Below are 19,314 nucleotides of genomic sequence, written 5' to 3'. Positions count from 1 at the left end.
TGCATTGAAGCAGAAGAAAACAGAAGATTTATTCTCTACTTCCTGTCAGTAGGTGATGGCCATCCACCTCTTCAGGAGCAGGCCTTCAGTATGTGTTGCTCTGGAAGACAAACATAATCACAGAATATTTTGATTTAAAAGCGACTCAGAGGCAAAACAATATAATTAAATGACAAATTAATTATTCAGTGGGAGTTTTTTCCCCCCCCCTTTTTTTTTTTTTTTTGTAATCCTGTTTCACTAAGCCAAATATTGAATTTACACCATCATGGGCATAATTTTTGTTTAAATAACAATTTTCAAATTAATGATTTCCAGTAAAGGATGAATAAGATGAAGAAATGTCAACACACAACTATTTGAAACAAAAAAAAAGAGACATTTTGATATTTACCTGTTTGAGTTCTTCGGCACTAAGAATGTAAACATTCAGGACTTAGAGACAATGCAGATTTTTGACTTTCAAGATAACATTCGTGAACATCTTAATAAATATAATTCTTCACCTGAAGATAAATACAGATTATTTTATTATAATACAGTTTTATATTTTATGAATTTTAGCAAAAATCCAATCTATTATATTTTTCCCTTTTTATGTATAGGAAAGGAAATGCCATGCTTACAGGACTTCTTGTGCTATGTGTTCTACTGTCCAGTAGCTGCTACAATTTTTTAGTTGCATATAATTCAAGCAAAACAGTGTTCTTGCTATCCTCATTTGAATAAAAAGACTAAACCTTTGATGAAATCATAGTTTGTATACCATAAAACATTTAACATAAAAATAAGGTAATTTATAGACTTATAAGTTAAGTCTTGAGGACTTATACCCCATAATAGCATTTTCTGTCATTCAGACTTTTATAAAACAGAACTGCATGACTCTTACAAGATTAGCTTGTTCAACAAGGAAAAATAATAACTCTGCTGGATTACCAGATCTTTTTCAATCCTAAACACCGTCTTAAAACTACAGTTTGGGAATGATTGCTTGGAGTTTCATGTAATTGTGTTTAACAAGTAATGCACAGTACTTTTACTTTTTTCTTTGCAGTCTGCATTTTATTGTTTTTGATACTGAGGTTGCTCATGACATCTTGAAGGTATGGGATGGGCCTGTTGAGAGCAGCATACTTCTCAAAGAGTGGAGTGGCTCAGCTCTTCCAGAGGATATTCACAGCACTTTCAACTCCTTAACATTACAATTCGACAGTGATTTCTTCATCAGCAAATCAGGCTTCTCCATTCAGTTTTCAAGTATGTAAATATTTTTCTTCTCCCCAGTATAATAATTTTATATTTATGTACATTAATCCTATACTTATTAACTCTTTCTCAACTCTTTTTCAACTTCCTCTGTCTTTAGAAGAAAAGAAATTATGTTATTTCAATTATATTATGTGTTGATGCAAATGGCTACAACTAGGGAGAATTTTTGAATTTACTTTGAATGTTTTAGGTTTTTTATTCCTTGTTTTCCACAGCAACCACATACTTAGCGTTTTCTAATTAGCATTACTTAACAAGTCAAAATGGGTCTGTACATACAGAACTATTCTTCTGCACCAGTAATCTTAAATATTCCCGCCAGTGTTACCTAACAATGTATTATTTCTTGTTATTTGTTAATTATTAATTATTTCTTGTTTATTGTTTCTGTTGGTTGGATTTTTTTTTTCTCAAAACAGTGGCTTCATGATGCATAATTTTTATGACCTAAACATTCTTTGTATGATTAAGATAAAGAATAAAAGACATTTTACCATATTGAAAAACACTTAAAAATTTACTATTAAACAAATCAAATTTTTCTTTAGGTATAAAGTGAAAGCTTCTCTGTTAATAGAGAACTTATGATCAATATTGTACAAGAGATCAATATTTTAAAACTGGTTATGTGGAGTTTTTCTATGTTATTTTGACCTCAAGATGAGCTAGGACATATGAGAATGTATCTTTGTCTTTGTATCCTTATATGCCTAGATATAATGTATGTATTTCTCATCAATACATGGGAAAATTAGGAATTAATGTGTATGAGTAGAAGTATTTACACACATTAATCCATATCATCCAGAGATGACGTCATTTAGAAGTAAGGGGTCCTAATCAGGTTTCAGTCATTATTAGTTGCATGAAGATGTAAACCTGGGGTTTTCCTAGTCTCTAATTCTCTAATGAATTTTAAATTTACCTATTTACCTAATTTTCCTGTATTTTTCTGAATGCTGTATCTGCCTCCCCCAAAACACTCTTTCATCAACCTTAAAAAGCTAGTTAAATGTATGTAAAAGGAATTAAAGACAAAGGGCAGAATAAATGTTTCTAAGGTTTCTCACCAATGTGCTATATAATATGATGATTTTCATTGTTTTCTTTTTGAAAAACCAAGATAAGTTTTACATTTTTGGAAATAAGTGAGGTTTTTTTCTTGTTAGGATTAGCAGACACATTTAAGGTTGTATTATATGAAAATAACTTTATGCCCCAATTTTGAAAGGACAGAAATGTTTAAGCAGTTTGGTTTATCAACCATTCATTGAACTTCAGTGGCAATAGGAGTGAGTAGAAGACAATTTAAAGCTATGATACAGAATAACTGATTTTCCTGTCCTAGTATAATAACTGATGGATGCACTGAGTGATTGTGCTGACAGTTACAGAGTATGTTTTACTGGAAATAATTGGAGTTAGTGATGAAGAACTGAGAGCTCAAGTATAGGGAAAATAGTTTCATTTACTCGGCTTGACAAGTGGAATGTGTTACTAATTTTTTAATTGTAAGGAGTGAAAAATAAGATTTAAGGAATATATTAAAGTAAATGTTTATTTATTTAATCTAAAAATCAGTCTAGTATATTTAATCTTCTTGAGGCAATGAGAAGACCACTGTGGCCTTGACCTGTAAAGGATTTAAAGTAATTAAACTATTGCTAAGTGGGAATCTTTACATCCTTTAGTATTCATTATGTGTTCAAACTGTCAGACAGTTAATAGCAAAGCTGCACAGAATATTGACATTTCAGTACTTTAGTAGCTTGTAACTCTAAAAAGATTTCTGAGTTGCCGAAACTTTTTTTCTTTTTGGCAATTGCAGAAGATGTAGACATTTTGTTCTATGTCGAAGATGTAGACAAGTTCTTCTACGAAGGAAATTTGGGAAGTTTTTTGTCTTGTGTCATGTGAAGGATTTTCAAGTGTTGCACCTATCAATGGCTATTTCATTTAACTCTTAATTATAATTGAAGAAGTAAATTTCAGGTTCAGAATTGCACAGAATTGGAAGACCTGTAGTAATACAGCTTCTCTACTGGATTATGCAATTGGAATGAGTGTCTGCATCCATAACAGCCATTTATGGGATCAGATAAAGGATATAAATTTCAGAATATCAGGCCAATGAGCAACTTAAAATGTTAAAGTGCTAATTTTCATCTGGAGAATTTGTTTCACTGTGCTGTGAATGTGCTAATTACTCTCTATACTTTGTACTCTAGAATGTCATAACTGTGTCTGACTAAAAAAGGGGTGCTGTGAAAGGGTAATGTAAGGTAGATTAGAAAATATCACCTATGAATTACTTACTGCTAGTTGTAAATGTAATTAGAGGTATTTTTTAATGAAAAAAAATATAATTGGCTGAATCTTGCAAAATGCTTGAATGTTAAAATGCTCTGTCTTGCCCAGTCAGCTCAGCATGTAGAACATGAGGACATGAACTGACAGGAGTGATTATGTTAATTGTAATCAGTCTAATGCTTTTCATTAAAACCTAAATTACCATTCAGTTGTGCATAAAAGGACAAAAAAGTGAAGTTCAGTGTGCAAAACTCTGGGGGGTAAATAAATTTAAGTTGCGTATTACAAGTCAGGGATGTCCACCAACTCTTTCTGGCAAAAAGGTAAAGGCAGATTTGGTTTTTGACTTTATTACAAATAAAGTTACTGGCAGAAAAAACTACTTTCATAAGTTGACCATTAAAAAGTGCTATCTAACCAAACTTAATTCTATCCTGCTTATCTTAGGTAAATGGGATAAATTTCTATCTGATGTTGTCTTTTTCTTCTTATCAACTACAGATCTAGATACACTATTAAAATTACTAGCAGTAATTTTAGTTTAATAATTTTTAGTTTATTTATTAAATATTTTTAGTTTAGTTTAGTTTATTTTTTTTTTAGTTTAGTAATTTTTTTAATTCAAAGGTTTGAAAATTACTAGCAGTAATTTTCAAACCTTTGAATATTTAAGGGCAGATGAAATTAATCCTATCTGCCTTTTCAGAGGTGTCTAGATTCCTTTGAGATGCCATAAAGTATCCTGGCTAGTCTCCATCTGCCACTGCAGAAGGTTACACAACCATACATAAGTCCTCTCTCCTATCTTCCAGTCCTGTCCTGATATCTTGGATATGATAAGTCATCTGAAATGAGACTACTCACCTATGTTGAAGTAGATAAATCTTGCCCTGAATGTTTAATCTCCATCTACTCTAGACTACGGACAGCACTTGGATCCCATGCTAAGGGGTCTATTGCTTTTATTGACTTGAAATTTATTTTATTGAGTATTTTTATTTCTAACTGTGTGATTTTTTTACTTGGTGTTTAGCAAAAACAATAAAAGTGACAGATGATAGGATCAGCACTGGCAGTTGCTGGTCATATTGTCATTCTTACAGGCTCTAATAGCTTTAGTTTAAAAATAGCTAATATTAGTTCTACCCTTACAGTCTATCCTTTTTTTCTTCAGCTAAATTCTCAGCTGTTGTAACTGAAGAGAATTGTATCTTTTTCTTCAACTAAATGATTAATTTATAGTTCTTTATGTGATTTTATAGATTTTGGTCCTCAAGTCATACAATACATCAAAGGATTTTGATGTATATAATTTGATTCACACTCTTCTTAAAATTGAAAAAACCCCAAAAACTGGCTTTTCTATCTATGTAAATTTTCTATGCCTGTCTCTGGTTCTGCAGTATTGAAAATTTCTCTTAGTTATGGTATTGTGTAAGCATACACTTTAATTAAAAATGTGCCTATCTCTGCTTTCATACAAGCAAAGATGTGATTTGTTTTTTTGTTAGTATAAAACAACTGTCAAGATGTTAATTAAGCAGCAAAACACTTTTTCTCAATTTATTTTAATATTTCTGTCTTATTAGAAGAACTTTGGACACTCATATTATTAAAAGCAAAGACACAACAACAAGGCATTTGTATAGTTGGTTTAGTCCACTTTTCATTTTTCTGTTATTTGCTTATTTTCTCAATATTTTAAAATTTTGCTCTTGAAGTATAGTAGAGGAAATGTTATGTACTTGAGTATCTGTATAGAGGCTTTGCTCCGGGAGGTCCTGGTTGTCCTTGATGGGCTGCAGCTGTGACCAATGAAGATGACTGGGATAAAAGGGGGCGGGTTAGCCAGTCAGGGAGAGCCTTGGAGGAGCTCTGAACTGAGAGAGAATGAGATGCAGAAGAAGGAGTCTGTGCTGTGAAGATCTGCAGCCATAAGAACACAACACCAAGGAGGTATGGACTTTAGAAATCTGATAACAACAGTATGGGACTCCAGAAATAGAAGAACAGTGATTGGTGACACCAATGTGATAGTTGGTAGAAGATAAGACAGCCAAGAGCTGTGGTGATAGTTGGTAGAAGAGGAGAAAGCCAAGAGCTGCAAAAGAACATAGCCTTTGGGTCAAGGAGCTGTGAAAGAGTATGGCCTTTGAGCAAGGAGCTATGGGTGTTGTACATATGGGTGTTGTACATGGCCTTTGAGTCATGGGGAAATATGTGTATTGTACTTGAAGTATTGTATGTAAAACCTGGTTCTGTAAGTAAAAGAAAAGGGGGAAATATAGTAGAGGAAATGTAATGTACTTGAATATGTGTATAGAGGCTTTGCCCCGAGAGGTCCCAGTTGTCCTTGATGGGCTGTAGCTGTGATGTCCTTGATGGGCTGCAGCTGTGACCAATGAAGATAACTGGGATAAAAGAGAGTGGGTTAGCCAGTCAGGGAGAGCCTTGGAGGAGCCCTGAACTGAGAAAGAGCAACGTACAGAAGAAGGAGCCTGTGCTGTGAAGATCTGTAGCCATAAGAACATGCTGAGGAGGTATAGACTTTAGAAATCTGATAACAACAGTATGGGACTCCAGAAATAGAAGAACAACATTGAAGTATATGCGGAGATAAGCAGTGATGACTAAAGATGTCTAAGCCTTCAAATTAACAACATAAGTCACCAATTATGATAATACAAGTAAGCAACTTACACTAATTGTAATTACAACAATTATTTGGAAATTATTCTGTCATATGTTGACACATCTGTTAACAACTTATTTCCTCTGGCAAAAACTTAACTATCAGTTATTTGGTTGTTCCTAATGGCACTGGGCTTAATATGACAAATCTGCTTAAGCAATGTTTTCTACTTTTGTCTAGCTTTGCAATTCCATTTGATCATTTGTTTTGGTAGCACCAACTTTTACAGTAACTGTGTCACCTATCTAGAACTGAGTACTGTTTTCTTGAAAATTATTCCTTTACTGTTGAAATATCTTTTAATCACTGGCTTAATGGCCTAACTTGCCACACTTAAGTAGTATAAGTATTTCCATGACAGAACCTTCATTGCTGGAATTCATCATGCAATTGTTCCAGATTGATTCACAATTAAATTTTTGGGGAAAGGGAGCTAGCACAAAAATATCTTTTAAAGAAATTTACAAATGAATAATGCAGAATCACATATCTGCCTTACTAACTAAATAAATTGAGTTCAATAAAAATTAAATCTATTAGGAAAACCCTTGTTAAAACAAAAACAAAAGGACACAAGAATTCAACCCTTTTCAAGTCTGTAACCTAATAGTTTCAGAGTGCAATGTCTTTTGCTGTCTGATAAATGTTGCGTTTCATGTTCACAATAACATGGTGATGAAAACATGGTAATGAAACTGTCATTGCACTCCTATCCATCATTTAATCCATGCATGGCCTGAGGAAGGCATCCTCAGCCTCACAGAATGTAACAGTTCTTCATTTGGTTCCTGTGGAACTAAGCAAAAATTAATCTTGTAGATTAGTTTGGTGGTTAACTCTTAACTTATGAGCTTTTGTACTCCAGACCTTAATAAAGAGGCTGCATTGGTGTTTGGGTTAATTTTTTCTTTACATTCTTGGACAATACACGACATTTAAATATGTTGTTGATGCTAATTTGCACATTACTTAGTCTGTGCATTTACATATGTTATGTGAGTTACTTTTTGGAGAGCAGACACTATTCTTTGTTTCACAATGTTAGTCTGAAATCACTGCAAATCCATGAACATCTCAGCTTTGATAAGCAAAATTCTTTTTCAAGCTTATTATTATGCAAACATAATGCACTAAACAAGAGAGGTGTGTGCAATTTAATTGCCTGGAAAAGTCTATATAGTTTTTATAACCATGTGGACTAGAAATAAAATGGTGTTTATAGCACAACACTACAGCAAATGGCTTATATGATTGTTACCACAACCATAGTGAAAATTATAGGGATGAAGGTGATATTTTTATTTCCTTAAGGTACAAAAGAATACCAGCCAAAAATGATGTAAAAAATAAATTAAGCAAAAATCTAACATTTTGCTCGCAGGTCTACAGACCTGCAACTATAGTGTCATATTCTCAAAAGCAGTCTCCAATTGATTTTCAGTTCAATTTTAAATCAACTTTGAAATACAATTTGAGAACCAAATAAAGTCTTAAATTTGATTGTGGAAGATTCTTTAATTAGAATCAGGGAGGCTTAACACAGTGGCTGTCTACATATGGAGGTCTGAAAATTCCTTGGCAATCTGTGGTTTTCTCAGCTGTCTGTTCTTCTGGAACCTACCTCTGAGTTCCATCATTAACGTACACAGAAGCTTGTTCTGCTCTGAGCAGATAAGACATTAAGAGATGGAAATCTGTACAGAGAATTACTCTATAACCCACTGAGTATCATGTAGGCTTAAGGCTTAAAGCACATATGCAAGAGCTGAGAAGCAGCAATTATTTATTTTCCAGCTTAGTGACATTCACATCTTGTCTCCTGACTATCCCATTTTAAGAACCTAATTTTTCTCAGTCATTTTTTAAAAGTCTAACTATGTAATTTAGTTTCATTTTGTGTCCTTGAGCTTAAAAAATAGTTATTGCTTTCCTTGCTTTACAGTGTGTATGTTTTACTTGTTAAATGTTATAAAAGAAGTGTAGTGACAAAAAGCTGGTGATTTTAATTTCTGGATTACTTATAAATGCACATGACCTCTATACCCTTCGGATATTTACAAAATACCAAATGAAGAAATATCAGACTTGTAATTTTCATGCAGTTACAGAATCTCTTGGGATTCTTGAGAAGTAAACTTGGAAAGGAGGCAAGTTAAAAAGTTGACAGTCTGTCTAAATGTTCACTTTATTAGATGGCATATCAGTGCTTAAATGTTTGGTGCTCTATTTAATTAGGATCAAGTCTATTTGGCACAATAAAAAGGTTGTTGGTTTCAAATACATGAAATAACTTCTGAGGCTGCAAGACCAAAAGTGTAAAGAATATTTTGGTGTTTAATAAATATCTGTGATAATTTTTAAAATTTAGAACTTTGTATATGAGAAATGGAGATTAACAGTAAAATTATTACTAGAAGGCATCTATCCTTTCTAATTGTTGGATACTTGACACAGTTAAAATGGGGAAAGTGTTTGCTGAGATATTATATAGCATAGCCTTTTAAGAAGAAAATTAATCTATTCAGAGATATGTTAAAGAATGACAGCAATTAAGAGCAGAGATTGGCTTGTGCTCATTTATTTGGAAGAATTGCAGGTCTTTAACAGATGTGCACTAGAGCAATCCATTGTTCAGAGCTACTGTTGTCTGTCACATCAGGAAAAACTTCTCTGAGGTTGTGACCATGCTTTCATTCCCTTGTGGCCAAACATACTTTTAGTAAATTGCACTCCTATGGGGTGTCATGTAAGTTGTCAGAGCGGTGCCTGGGGAATCCTTGCACAGTACTCATTACCAGTGACAGCTATTACTTTAATTCCTAGTGGAAAAAAGTCTACCACAGTTAAAAACCTACCATGTCTTTTACTTCATTTGCATATAGGAATGATCCTAAGTATGAGATCTATTGTTTTGAAATGGAATCAAGAACAAAAAAAACTATGAATAATAAAATGTTAAACAAAGTTTCTATGTTTCTAAGTGTTTCTAAATGTTAATCATAATAATCCATGAATTCTCCCATGAAGATGTTTTACAATTTCTGTGATTTATCTGTGACCACCAATACACTAGAACATGCATAAATCCACTTTAAGACCTGTTGGTTGTTTCTTCTTTTGCTCTTTTTTTTTTTAACCTTTCTCTCTTCTTAAAATTTACAACAAAGGGAGAAAAAAAATCTAAAATTTTTTCCAGTTCTACATCCTGGTAGTTGTTTCAAGTTGGCAAATGCTTAGCTGCTCTTGCTGTTTCTTATAGTGGTGTACTCTTTTGGTGTGGACAGAAGGAGTAGATGCAGCTTTTAATTCAGTAAATGAATTATTATGGACAGGAAGATTGCATACTGGTGGTAAACACAGTACCATTCATGGCAACTGTGACATAACTGGATTTATGACTTCTTATTTTGGTTTTTGTTCACAGTTGTAGTCAGTTCTTTGAAAAAAGATGTTCGGGTAAGGAGTGACAGGAAACAGTGCAATTCAGTAGGGACATTAGTCTCAAGAGATGGACCTTCTTTCCTATGGAAGACTGCAAAGTTTATTGTAACTCAGGATGTCAATACCTGAAGCCAGTAGAAGAGAACCCAAATCGAGAAGAGACCTGACATCTTCCAGAAACCTGTATTAGACGTGGATCTGTGTATCCACTTTCTGAGTGATTATTTGCATTAAGTCGTACTGATTGCTCTGCTTAGTTTAACAATGCTTTTTAAATAATATAGTCTTTTAGAAAGCAAAATCCATATCCAGCTACTGAAGACTGATCATAAGTGAGGTATTTTTGCTAAGATTCAATTTAAATTATCTCTAAGAAAGTTGTTTCTTGTCCCCGAAGTGAAAACTTCAGAGCTGCATAAACTGCTGTTTGATTTATCCAGAATGGTAAGGAGGATTTGCATGCTGCAGGATAGTAGGACTATAGAACAACATTATAAATAACAATATTATACTTACCCTATTGTGCAAAAGGTATCAAAATTATTTTGATAATCAGAATATTAAAGAGAGAAAAGGAGTTATTAGTTCTTTTGATGTGCTAAGTGGACAAAATCAGTCCATATTTTATACTAAAGATACTGGCAGGAAGTCAACATAATCATGATGTATCTCAGTGGGCAGATTTTTGTAAAAGTAAAGAAACAAAATGCCTTCCTGCATTACCTGAAGAGTAAATAATACTGCCTCTGGTTGGAATGCTAATGTGAACCTGTTGTGCATTTGATTATGCAGGGTAAATATCTATACCTTACATCTTTTCTTTCATGATTCCCTTGCAGCTTCCATTGCATCAACTTGTAATGATCCTGGGACACCACAGAATGGCACTAGATATGGAGACAGCAGGGAACCTGGAGATACCACCACCTTCCAGTGTGACCCAGGCTATCAGCTGCAAGGGCAGGCTAAAATTACGTGTGTGCAACTGAATAACCGGTTCTTTTGGCAACCTGATCCCCCTACATGCATAGGTATTATGATGAGATGTTAGTCTCTGTTTAGGACTAATACAGATCAGATTTCTTGTTCAATTACTGGGCTTATGGTGCTCATGCTGGAGTGATGATCTCTGCAGAGCTCAGTTATTTTGTACTTACAGACAATGTGAATCTTGTTCTCCTGATTAACAGTATTTTTTGGGTATGATTGTCTTACTTTATTCTTAAACTCCATAAAAGTTTAAAAATTACAAAATCTAATAGAAATAAGTAAGCAGAAGTGGTGATTTGGATAAAAATATTCATGTTGAAATGGTTTCATTAAAATGTTCTTCTATATAATTGTTTGGTTTCATAAACTAGGGATCCATTATTTATTCCCAAAATATTTTTATATATAATATTTATATATATATTTCTGAGTTATCTTACAGACTAAGTACACATCCTGTGCAATACCTTGGAAGATGGATACTTATTGGAAAAAGTAGATGCAGAGGAGGGGATCCAAGTGACAATTCTATTGAAAGAAATTAGATATATTTCCATGGCACCAGGAGAGGGTGGATCCATAGCGCTAGATTGTGTAAAGGTTTCCCTGAGGTTCTTGCCAGTAGACAGTAATTACAGGCTTAGAAGTTTTGCTGAATTGTATTTTTCAGGTCATTAATGTGGATTTTCTAGGAGTAATCAACATCTGCAATTTTTTTCTGCCAGGCATAGTAATTTTTTAAATCCTTGTTATTTTGTTGCCTACTGATTTATAATTAAATGAAGACTTACTTTAGCAATGCTTAATTCCAGATAGAATATCACTGGAATAAACTTAATGTTATTCCTTTCTACAAGGCATTTTGGACTGACACTATCCAAAAGAGCATATCCTTAATAACATATCCTTAAACAACTGCAGTCCCTCTGTTTCTCTGAAACAAAACTACTGTGAAGGATTCAAGGATAGTTTCTCTGACTCTGTTATTTAACAGAATTGGAGAAGCACATAATCAGCATACTATCATCTGGATACCTTGTGTGCAGTGTACAAAGCAGTATGAAAATGCTTACTAAATATATTGGGATAATTCACAAAGTAAATATCTAAAGATAAAATTAAAATAATATATATGGTATCTAAATTGAGAAGATTAATATTTTTATTTTAAATAGCAATTGTAATCACTCCATGTTTCTTTAAAATCTAGTGTAAAACCCCAATAAAATAAACCTAAAAGAAAGAAGGAAATAGGACAGAAAGAAAGAGAGAAAAAACTATATACATAATTACTGTTATTCTTCCATATACTCAAGGTGACTTTGAAGCAGAAAGCAGATTAAAGTAATCATTGGTGTAGACATGACAATAGTAGAAACCTTAAGAGCTTTGTAAAGCCATTATATCTCATTTTAAAATTTTCATTAAGTCCTTACTTTTGTATGCTGACTTATAAATGGAATGGCCTGAGAAGAAATCTCTTTAAAATGTTTAATGTAAATTCCAAATCCTTAGTACCAACTGTTTTGCACTATAAGTGTGTTTCTCTTAGTTTACTTGACTTGGTAATGTAGATGCAACCTGTCTTGAATACTTTACTTTTTTGTTAGATGTACTTTTGTTAGACTTTGTGGATGTGATTATCATCTATAAGAGTAGGATTCTTTATCTGTTTAAAAGTTCGATTCATGGTAACAAAATCAATGTACTTGATTTTTGATTTGGGAAATATCTTTTAGTAAGTGAATCAAATTGATTTCTGCCACATCTTTGGTCAATAGAAACTGCAACCTGAGTCCTACTATTGAGCTTTCCCAGTTTTTAAAGTATCTTCAGTACATAAGAAATTTTAAGCATGATAGATACAGGATTAATACCAAAAATCTACAGGACTTCCTATTTAACTTCTTATTTTTATTCCTTTAGAAAAATTGCTTCCTTTATGGCTTTTGCATATGAACAGAGATCACTTTTTTGGAGGAAAATTGAACATTTTTTGCTAACAAGAAGTGGGAAAGATCTGTATTAAAAAAAAATACTAATTTTGGTAAATGTAGAAGTAATTTTCTTCTTCTTAAAAGCTAGTATGTGTTTGTGAATTTAGCATGTGACTATATTCCTATTTCTTTTTACATCACGACAGCTGCATGTGGCGGAAACCTGACAGGCCCAGCAGGAGTTATTTTATCGCCTAACTATCCACAGCCTTATCCTCCTGGGAAAGAATGTGACTGGAGAATAAAAGTAAACCCTGACTTCGTCATTGCCTTGATATTCAAAAGGTACCATTTCTCTATGAATGCCTTTGTTTTAAAGGGTTTCAAATGTCAAATCTAAAAATGGCATTATTTATAATTCATTAAAGCTTCTAATTAAATTCCCTATGTCCTGGAGCATATATCTAATATGTGCTATATCATTGATTCCAAATAATGTAAAAGAAAGATATACAGCCATATGGTACATTTGCTAACCAATATGCTCCTGAAAAACAAAACTTTCTGTGACATATCAAATAAAAATCGTTTAAAGACCATATTAATTTGTAGAGGTGCTTGATTTATGCTATTGTAATTAATAGTTGAGACTGAAAGAGTAGTGGAAATTTTATATGTAGGTCAGTTCTTTCAGGTTTTTTAGAAATACAGCCTAAGTATACTTTGCTTAAAATGCATAGATCAGAAAAAATATTGTTCTACTTAGTCAAGAGATGAAAGACACTGAGATAATATTGTTTCATAATTTTAATTATTTCCTCTGTGTTCCATAATCAACCTATATGTGTTGCATTGATTTTTACACGTTGAAGTTCATGCATATAGTCATATTCATGCATTCTGCTTGTCATTTCTAATTGAATCAGTCCTATATAATCATCTTGCTTGCTGTATGTGTGGCTGCAAATGCAATTTTTTTCATTTTTTGATACTGTGTTTTAAGTGTGATTTTAAAGCTGAGAATGATAATGTTGCTGTTGACTTCAGTGGAATGCTGATGAGTTGTGATTCTTTTAGGATGAGATAGTGGTATGTTGAGAATTTTGCTGTATAATATTTGTACCCTTTCTGTGAAAAAAAAGAAAAAGGCAACATAATACCAAAATAACAACGACAACCAAACAACACCAAAATAAAATAAATTTCAGTTTCTTTAATTACAGACTGCAGTTTATTTTCTAAAAGCTATTGATAGACACAAAATTAAAGAATGGAATCCTAAGGTACTTGAAATTACAAAATAAAAAATATAGTAATTCTGTTTTTCTGGTATTTTATCAAATAGCATTATTGTATGAGAATAGTTCTCGACTAATTACACTCTTGAAGATGTCACATGATAGGTGTAGTAAGCAGCATATTTCTTTGGATTGCCTAAAACTCGACTCAAATGCTCCATTTGAAATAAGATGAAAGAAACTTACAGTTACTTAGCACTCAGATTTGTTTGTGACTATTATTGCAGGGAGTATATTATGAGAAATAGAATGGAATTTTCTGTTTATGCTATACTTCCAATAAATTTTCTAAATGGTTGCAGGCCAGTAACACTCACACTTTTCAGCAGCTGAAGTTAGACAGGCCTGGAGCTCCTTGGTTTTTCTCTTGCACCCTTCTTGTAAATTGCAGTAACATTGGCCACCTTCCAGAGAGCAGGGATCTCTCCTGAAGTCACCTCACTTTCCTCTGAAAGACATTCCATTCATATGATCTTCATAATTTCTTTGTAAAGCATATAAATGTAATAAAATATAGCATAACATAGATGGTTTAGTGAGAATTAATATTAATTCACATTAGTTTATCATGTCTGATATTATCTGGGTAAGAACAAAGACAAGTTCCAAGGTAATGGTCTATCCATGAAAGCATCTCATTTGTAAAATGATAAACATGTTTGTAATGGGTGGATCTAGTGTCATCCAGTTTAGCCAAATAAAAGCAGGACTTTTAATTCAAGCTACTTTTTTGGATCATTCCTTTGGTCCTCTGGTCAGAGGCAGCCTTTCTGAATCATGATTCCAAGGTCTTGAGAAAGGCGTTAAAGGTAGGTGGGAGGATAGTCATAATGGCTTTTGGAAAGCTTAAGGTGTTCATATCAATGACAAAAAGAACTCCACAGTGAATTTTTTTACTGTGAATCATGTTTAAAAAGACATTTATTTCTGGAGAAGAAAATTGGCAACTACAGTCACAGTAATGTTTAACTCATTAAAAAAAAACCCGAAGACCTAATTTTTTTTTCCCTTTATTTTCAGTTTCAATATGGAACCCAGTTATGATTTTCTACATATTTATGAAGGAGAAGATTCCAACAGTCCTCTAATTGGCAGTTTTCAAGGCTCACAGGCTCCTGAAAGAATAGAGAGCAGTGGTAACAGTCTGTTTCTGGCTTTTCGCAGTGATGCTTCTGTTGGAATGTCAGGATTTGCCATTGACTATAAAGGTACTGTTCTCATTGTAGTCTAAATATAAGGGAAAAAAATGTTTGTTACTTAGCAATTATTGAGACTCAATTCTGTTTCCTTCTTTATGTACTCATAACTGAACTGCCAAATACCTTTATGCATCAATGTATGTTTTAAAAACTCTTTTTTATTAATGTGTGAAGGAACACAGAAAACCTGTTTCATGAAATCTCTTTCACATAACTTATGCACATTTTCATTTTCCAGAAAAAAAATAAAATAGGTAGAAAATGCACATCAAAAGTAACATTTGGAAAAAAGTTTGACAATAGCGAAATTCTTACCCAAGAACTTACCCAAGAACTGTCTTACCCTGACTACTTCCTCCTTCTTGTCAATACATACCAATACATTTTCCTTTCCACATTGTTTTCAATCTACAAATGCATTTTTAAATTAATACTACTGGATAGTATTTACTTTTTTTTTTTTGCAGAAGATGTCTCTTACTAGATAGAGACTGGGATATGCCGACTGTTTTTTAAAGCCAGACAATCACTGAAGATGCTGGTTTCTTTTCCAGTCACAGATGTTGTCAGTGGCTTAATTATAATCTTTGCTGAGTTTTATCAAGCTGTTTTTCAGCAGCAGAAGTGCTGACTCAGCTTCTTATTCTTGGCAATTGAAGGAAACCACATTAATATACATCTTAAGAATGAAGAACAAAAAGATCTAAGAAATACAGAAAAAATATACCTATAAAAGAAAAAGGAGTGAAAAAGAACTATAAAATAATATTTATATTTAGTCTTCATCTGTCATCCAGCATAATGCATTATTCTCCATGTGTGCAAGGTTCTTCTTCCCAAATTAATTTTCATATTGCCATAGATGAAATATTAGACTATTTGTCCCCATCTAAACAAAATATCAAAAATGGAAAACAATTTGTTCCAGGAAGTCTGCAAGGCCTGTAAGGAAAGAAAATGAGATGTTGAGCAGTAGGAGATAAAGAGATAAAGATGGCGATTGAAAATATGCATACACATTTTCACTGTGTCTATGTTTTGTTCTCAGCATAGTGTGATATGAGTTCCTCTATGCAACTGAGAGTTAGATGAAATTATAATGAGATAAAAATAAAAGATACAAGAACAGAATACTGTATTTAAAAAAGTTATTGTAGTCAACGGACAGTATATTTTTGTCTAATAATTTAATATTTTTCGGATGTGTATTATTTAGTACTTTATATAAATTGTATAAAATTATAGAACAGTTTTGAGTTGGAAGGGTCTTAAAGATCATCTAATTCCAACCCCCCTGCCATGGTAGAGACACCTTCCTCTAGACTGGGTTGCTCAAGGCCCCATCCAGCCTGACCTTGAACACTTCCAGGGAGGTGACATCCCAAACTTCTCTGAGCAACCTGTTCCGTGCCTCACCACCCTCATGGTAAAGGATTACTTCCTTATATTTTATCTAAACCCACCCTCTTTCAGTTTGAAGCCACTCCTCCTTGTCGTATCACTGCATTCCCTTGTTGTTTACTACCTCAGCCTTTTCCATGTCGTGGGTAACCAGGTCTCCCATTTCTTTCTGGAACGGACTCACGTTTTCCCTAGTCTTCCTTTTGTCACAAATATACATATAGAAGTGGTGAATTCTAGAACTGGTTATTCTTCTTGTAAATACTAAATATGAAACTTTATTGGAGTAGTTCAGCTTCAGCTTCATTATACTTTCCTCTTCCAGATAATCAATCTTAAGCAAACATCCATGATACATGATTCAACAAGAATAATATATTAATAAGCTGTTGAATAAATTAAACTGCCTGAAAAAAACCACTGAGAATAGTTTGTTTTGCCTTTTTTTTTTAATTAAAAGTATATATAGATTTTCTGTGATTCATTTTAACAGAAAAGCCACGGGAAGCTTGTTTTGATCCTGGAAACATCATGAACGGTACAAGAATTGGAACAGACTTTAAGCTAGGTTCAACTATTACTTACCAGTGTGATTCTGGATATAGGATTATTGAACCTTCAACTATAACGTGTGTAATTGGTGCAGATGGAAAGCCGGCTTGGAACAGAGCATTACCATCTTGTAATGGTATGTACTGTTTTCTTACCACTTCCCTTGTCTGCCTAGTTAATTCAGTTTCTCAGTCCCTAAGGCTATTTCCACTATTTCTACACATACATCTTGTGGAAAAAAAAAAAAGACATAAAAAAATAAGAATTAAGATGAGTTTTGGACTATACCTTAGTCAATAATATATTAAGTATTTAAAAATGTCTTAAACTCTAGAATCAACACATGTTCATATAATGATTGCAAAGTTATATGTAAGATTCTTTGCACACCCAGTATTATTTAGAATAAATAATATCTACAACCATCTCAATGCTGCATTAATTGTCACCTTAGAATAAGAATTATAGTTACTGAGGCAGAAAATAAGAGTGACATCTCAGAACTGTGGCTAGCTAATTTATCTTCTATTCCTTGTTTCAGTGTTTGTATTGTGTATATATATATGTGGAACAATTTTAACAAATCAAAAAGTAGTTACATATAGTTAATAAAGTCCATAAAGTATTAATTTATTTATGTTGAAAAATAATCTTCATAATTTAATTCAAAATAATTCAAAATAATCTCCTTCAAAATTTTAGATTTTAATTATAGAAAAACACAATTTAGAAGGAAATGTTTCTATAACTCCATAACTTTAGAGTTTGTTTTAAATGAAGTGTGATACACTTTCATTGCAATAAAATGTTCATGACTTGAGAATTTCATGGGATAATCAGACTTTTTAGCATAATTTCTGATATCCTCAAAGCAAGAAGAGAAAAAAATAATGAAGATTTAAATTCATGCCATGAACTAATTCCTTGTGATATTTGAGTTTCACCACAGCCACATAATCCTATTCTGCCTACTGATAGATCAAGCTTCTCACCTTCTATGATTACATTGGATTTTTGAATGATTCATATAAGCAGCTAAGAGAAGATGTGGATTTGTAGTATTAATTGCTGCCTTTTTGTATAAGGAAGTCAGACTTGTGCAGATATTTCAAGCATGATTTTAAAGACCTGTTAGGGGGGAGAATAAACAGGTCTACTCAGCAAGGGCTAAGAGTCAAGCATATCCAAAGCACAAGTTCACTCACTAGGCAGAGCTCCACACCACATGAGCCAGGTCTGCAGAGCCAGAGGTTGGTTAAAGGGTCCTTTCACAGCCCCTCATCGATGACCTTGTTGTCACCTGGGCCATAGGTCCTCCTCTGAGTCAGTTTCCAGGAAGCTCTTAGGTTGTATGTACTCTGCTATATGCAAGGTGCCCACAGCAGGGTAACATTGATTTACTTTGTGTTTTATAGTGGAATGATATCTTCATTGCTTAAAAGCAAATTATTGTGACAGTGCTATTTTTAAAAACCTTATTTATCCGTTTATTTATTTATAAAATAATTTCATTATTGGTTTCTTGGGTAAGATAACTTCTTCCAACAATCTAGTGAAAACTATTGTTTTTTATGAAATCATTTCTCACAATAAAAAAAACACTGAATTGCATATAACTAATTTAATACAAGACTTATATTGATAGAAAGCCAGGATTTTCCAAAATGCAAGAAGAGTAACAGCAGTACTTTGTTTTCAGTGTATAGAAATCTATTCACTCAATATCCAGCACAAGGAGATATTGAGAACTTGAAAATAGCCCCTCCATCTGTCCCTTAATATGCCACATTTACAGCCTGCACATGGAGGAACGTGCCATGCATGCATTGTTCATTGTTTTTCTCGTGATACAGACAGAACTACTGCTCATGTAAATGTTGACTTGTGTTGGGGATTTGAGCTCCACTATTCTTGAATATGCCTTCTAACTTCTGTAGCTCTAAAAAGTTTCTCTTAATTTTCTGTTGCCTTTATTTTTTGCATACATATGAAGCCAAAGATATTTTTATATGTATAATCTAATGTGCAATTTTCATAATCACCTAGGAAGATATGAAAATAAAGCAATTCAAGTGATACTTTCACAAAGCAGAATTTTTGTCATTCTGTAGGGAAGTGTGAGCATATCTCTGTATTCCTCAGTGCCATTTTTAATGCAATACCATATATTTTCCTGACCTATTTTTAACATGGATAAATATAAACAGATATTTAAATGAAAA

General features: G+C 33.0%; 1 protein-coding gene across 1 annotated transcript in view; it reads left to right on the top strand.

Moving 5' to 3' along the window:
- The window catches only part of CSMD1 (CUB and Sushi multiple domains 1), a 1,074,877-nt gene that overhangs the window by 894,827 nt on the left and 160,736 nt on the right, over positions 1–19,314 (top strand). Inside the window, exons 26-30 of the mRNA XM_066547292.1 lie at positions 1,058–1,260; positions 10,555–10,746; positions 12,849–12,987; positions 14,961–15,148; positions 17,034–17,228. Coding sequence (XP_066403389.1) covers positions 1,058–1,260; positions 10,555–10,746; positions 12,849–12,987; positions 14,961–15,148; positions 17,034–17,228 — 917 coding nt within the window. The remainder of the gene's footprint in view (positions 1–1,057; positions 1,261–10,554; positions 10,747–12,848; positions 12,988–14,960; positions 15,149–17,033; positions 17,229–19,314) is intronic.

This window comes from Molothrus aeneus, chromosome 3, assembly GCF_037042795.1.
Source record: "Molothrus aeneus isolate 106 chromosome 3, BPBGC_Maene_1.0, whole genome shotgun sequence".
In the NCBI taxonomy this organism is placed as follows: Eukaryota; Metazoa; Chordata; class Aves; order Passeriformes; family Icteridae; genus Molothrus; species Molothrus aeneus.
Note: the sequence above shows the minus strand (reverse complement) of the source record. Positions and strands in the feature narration are given on the sequence as shown.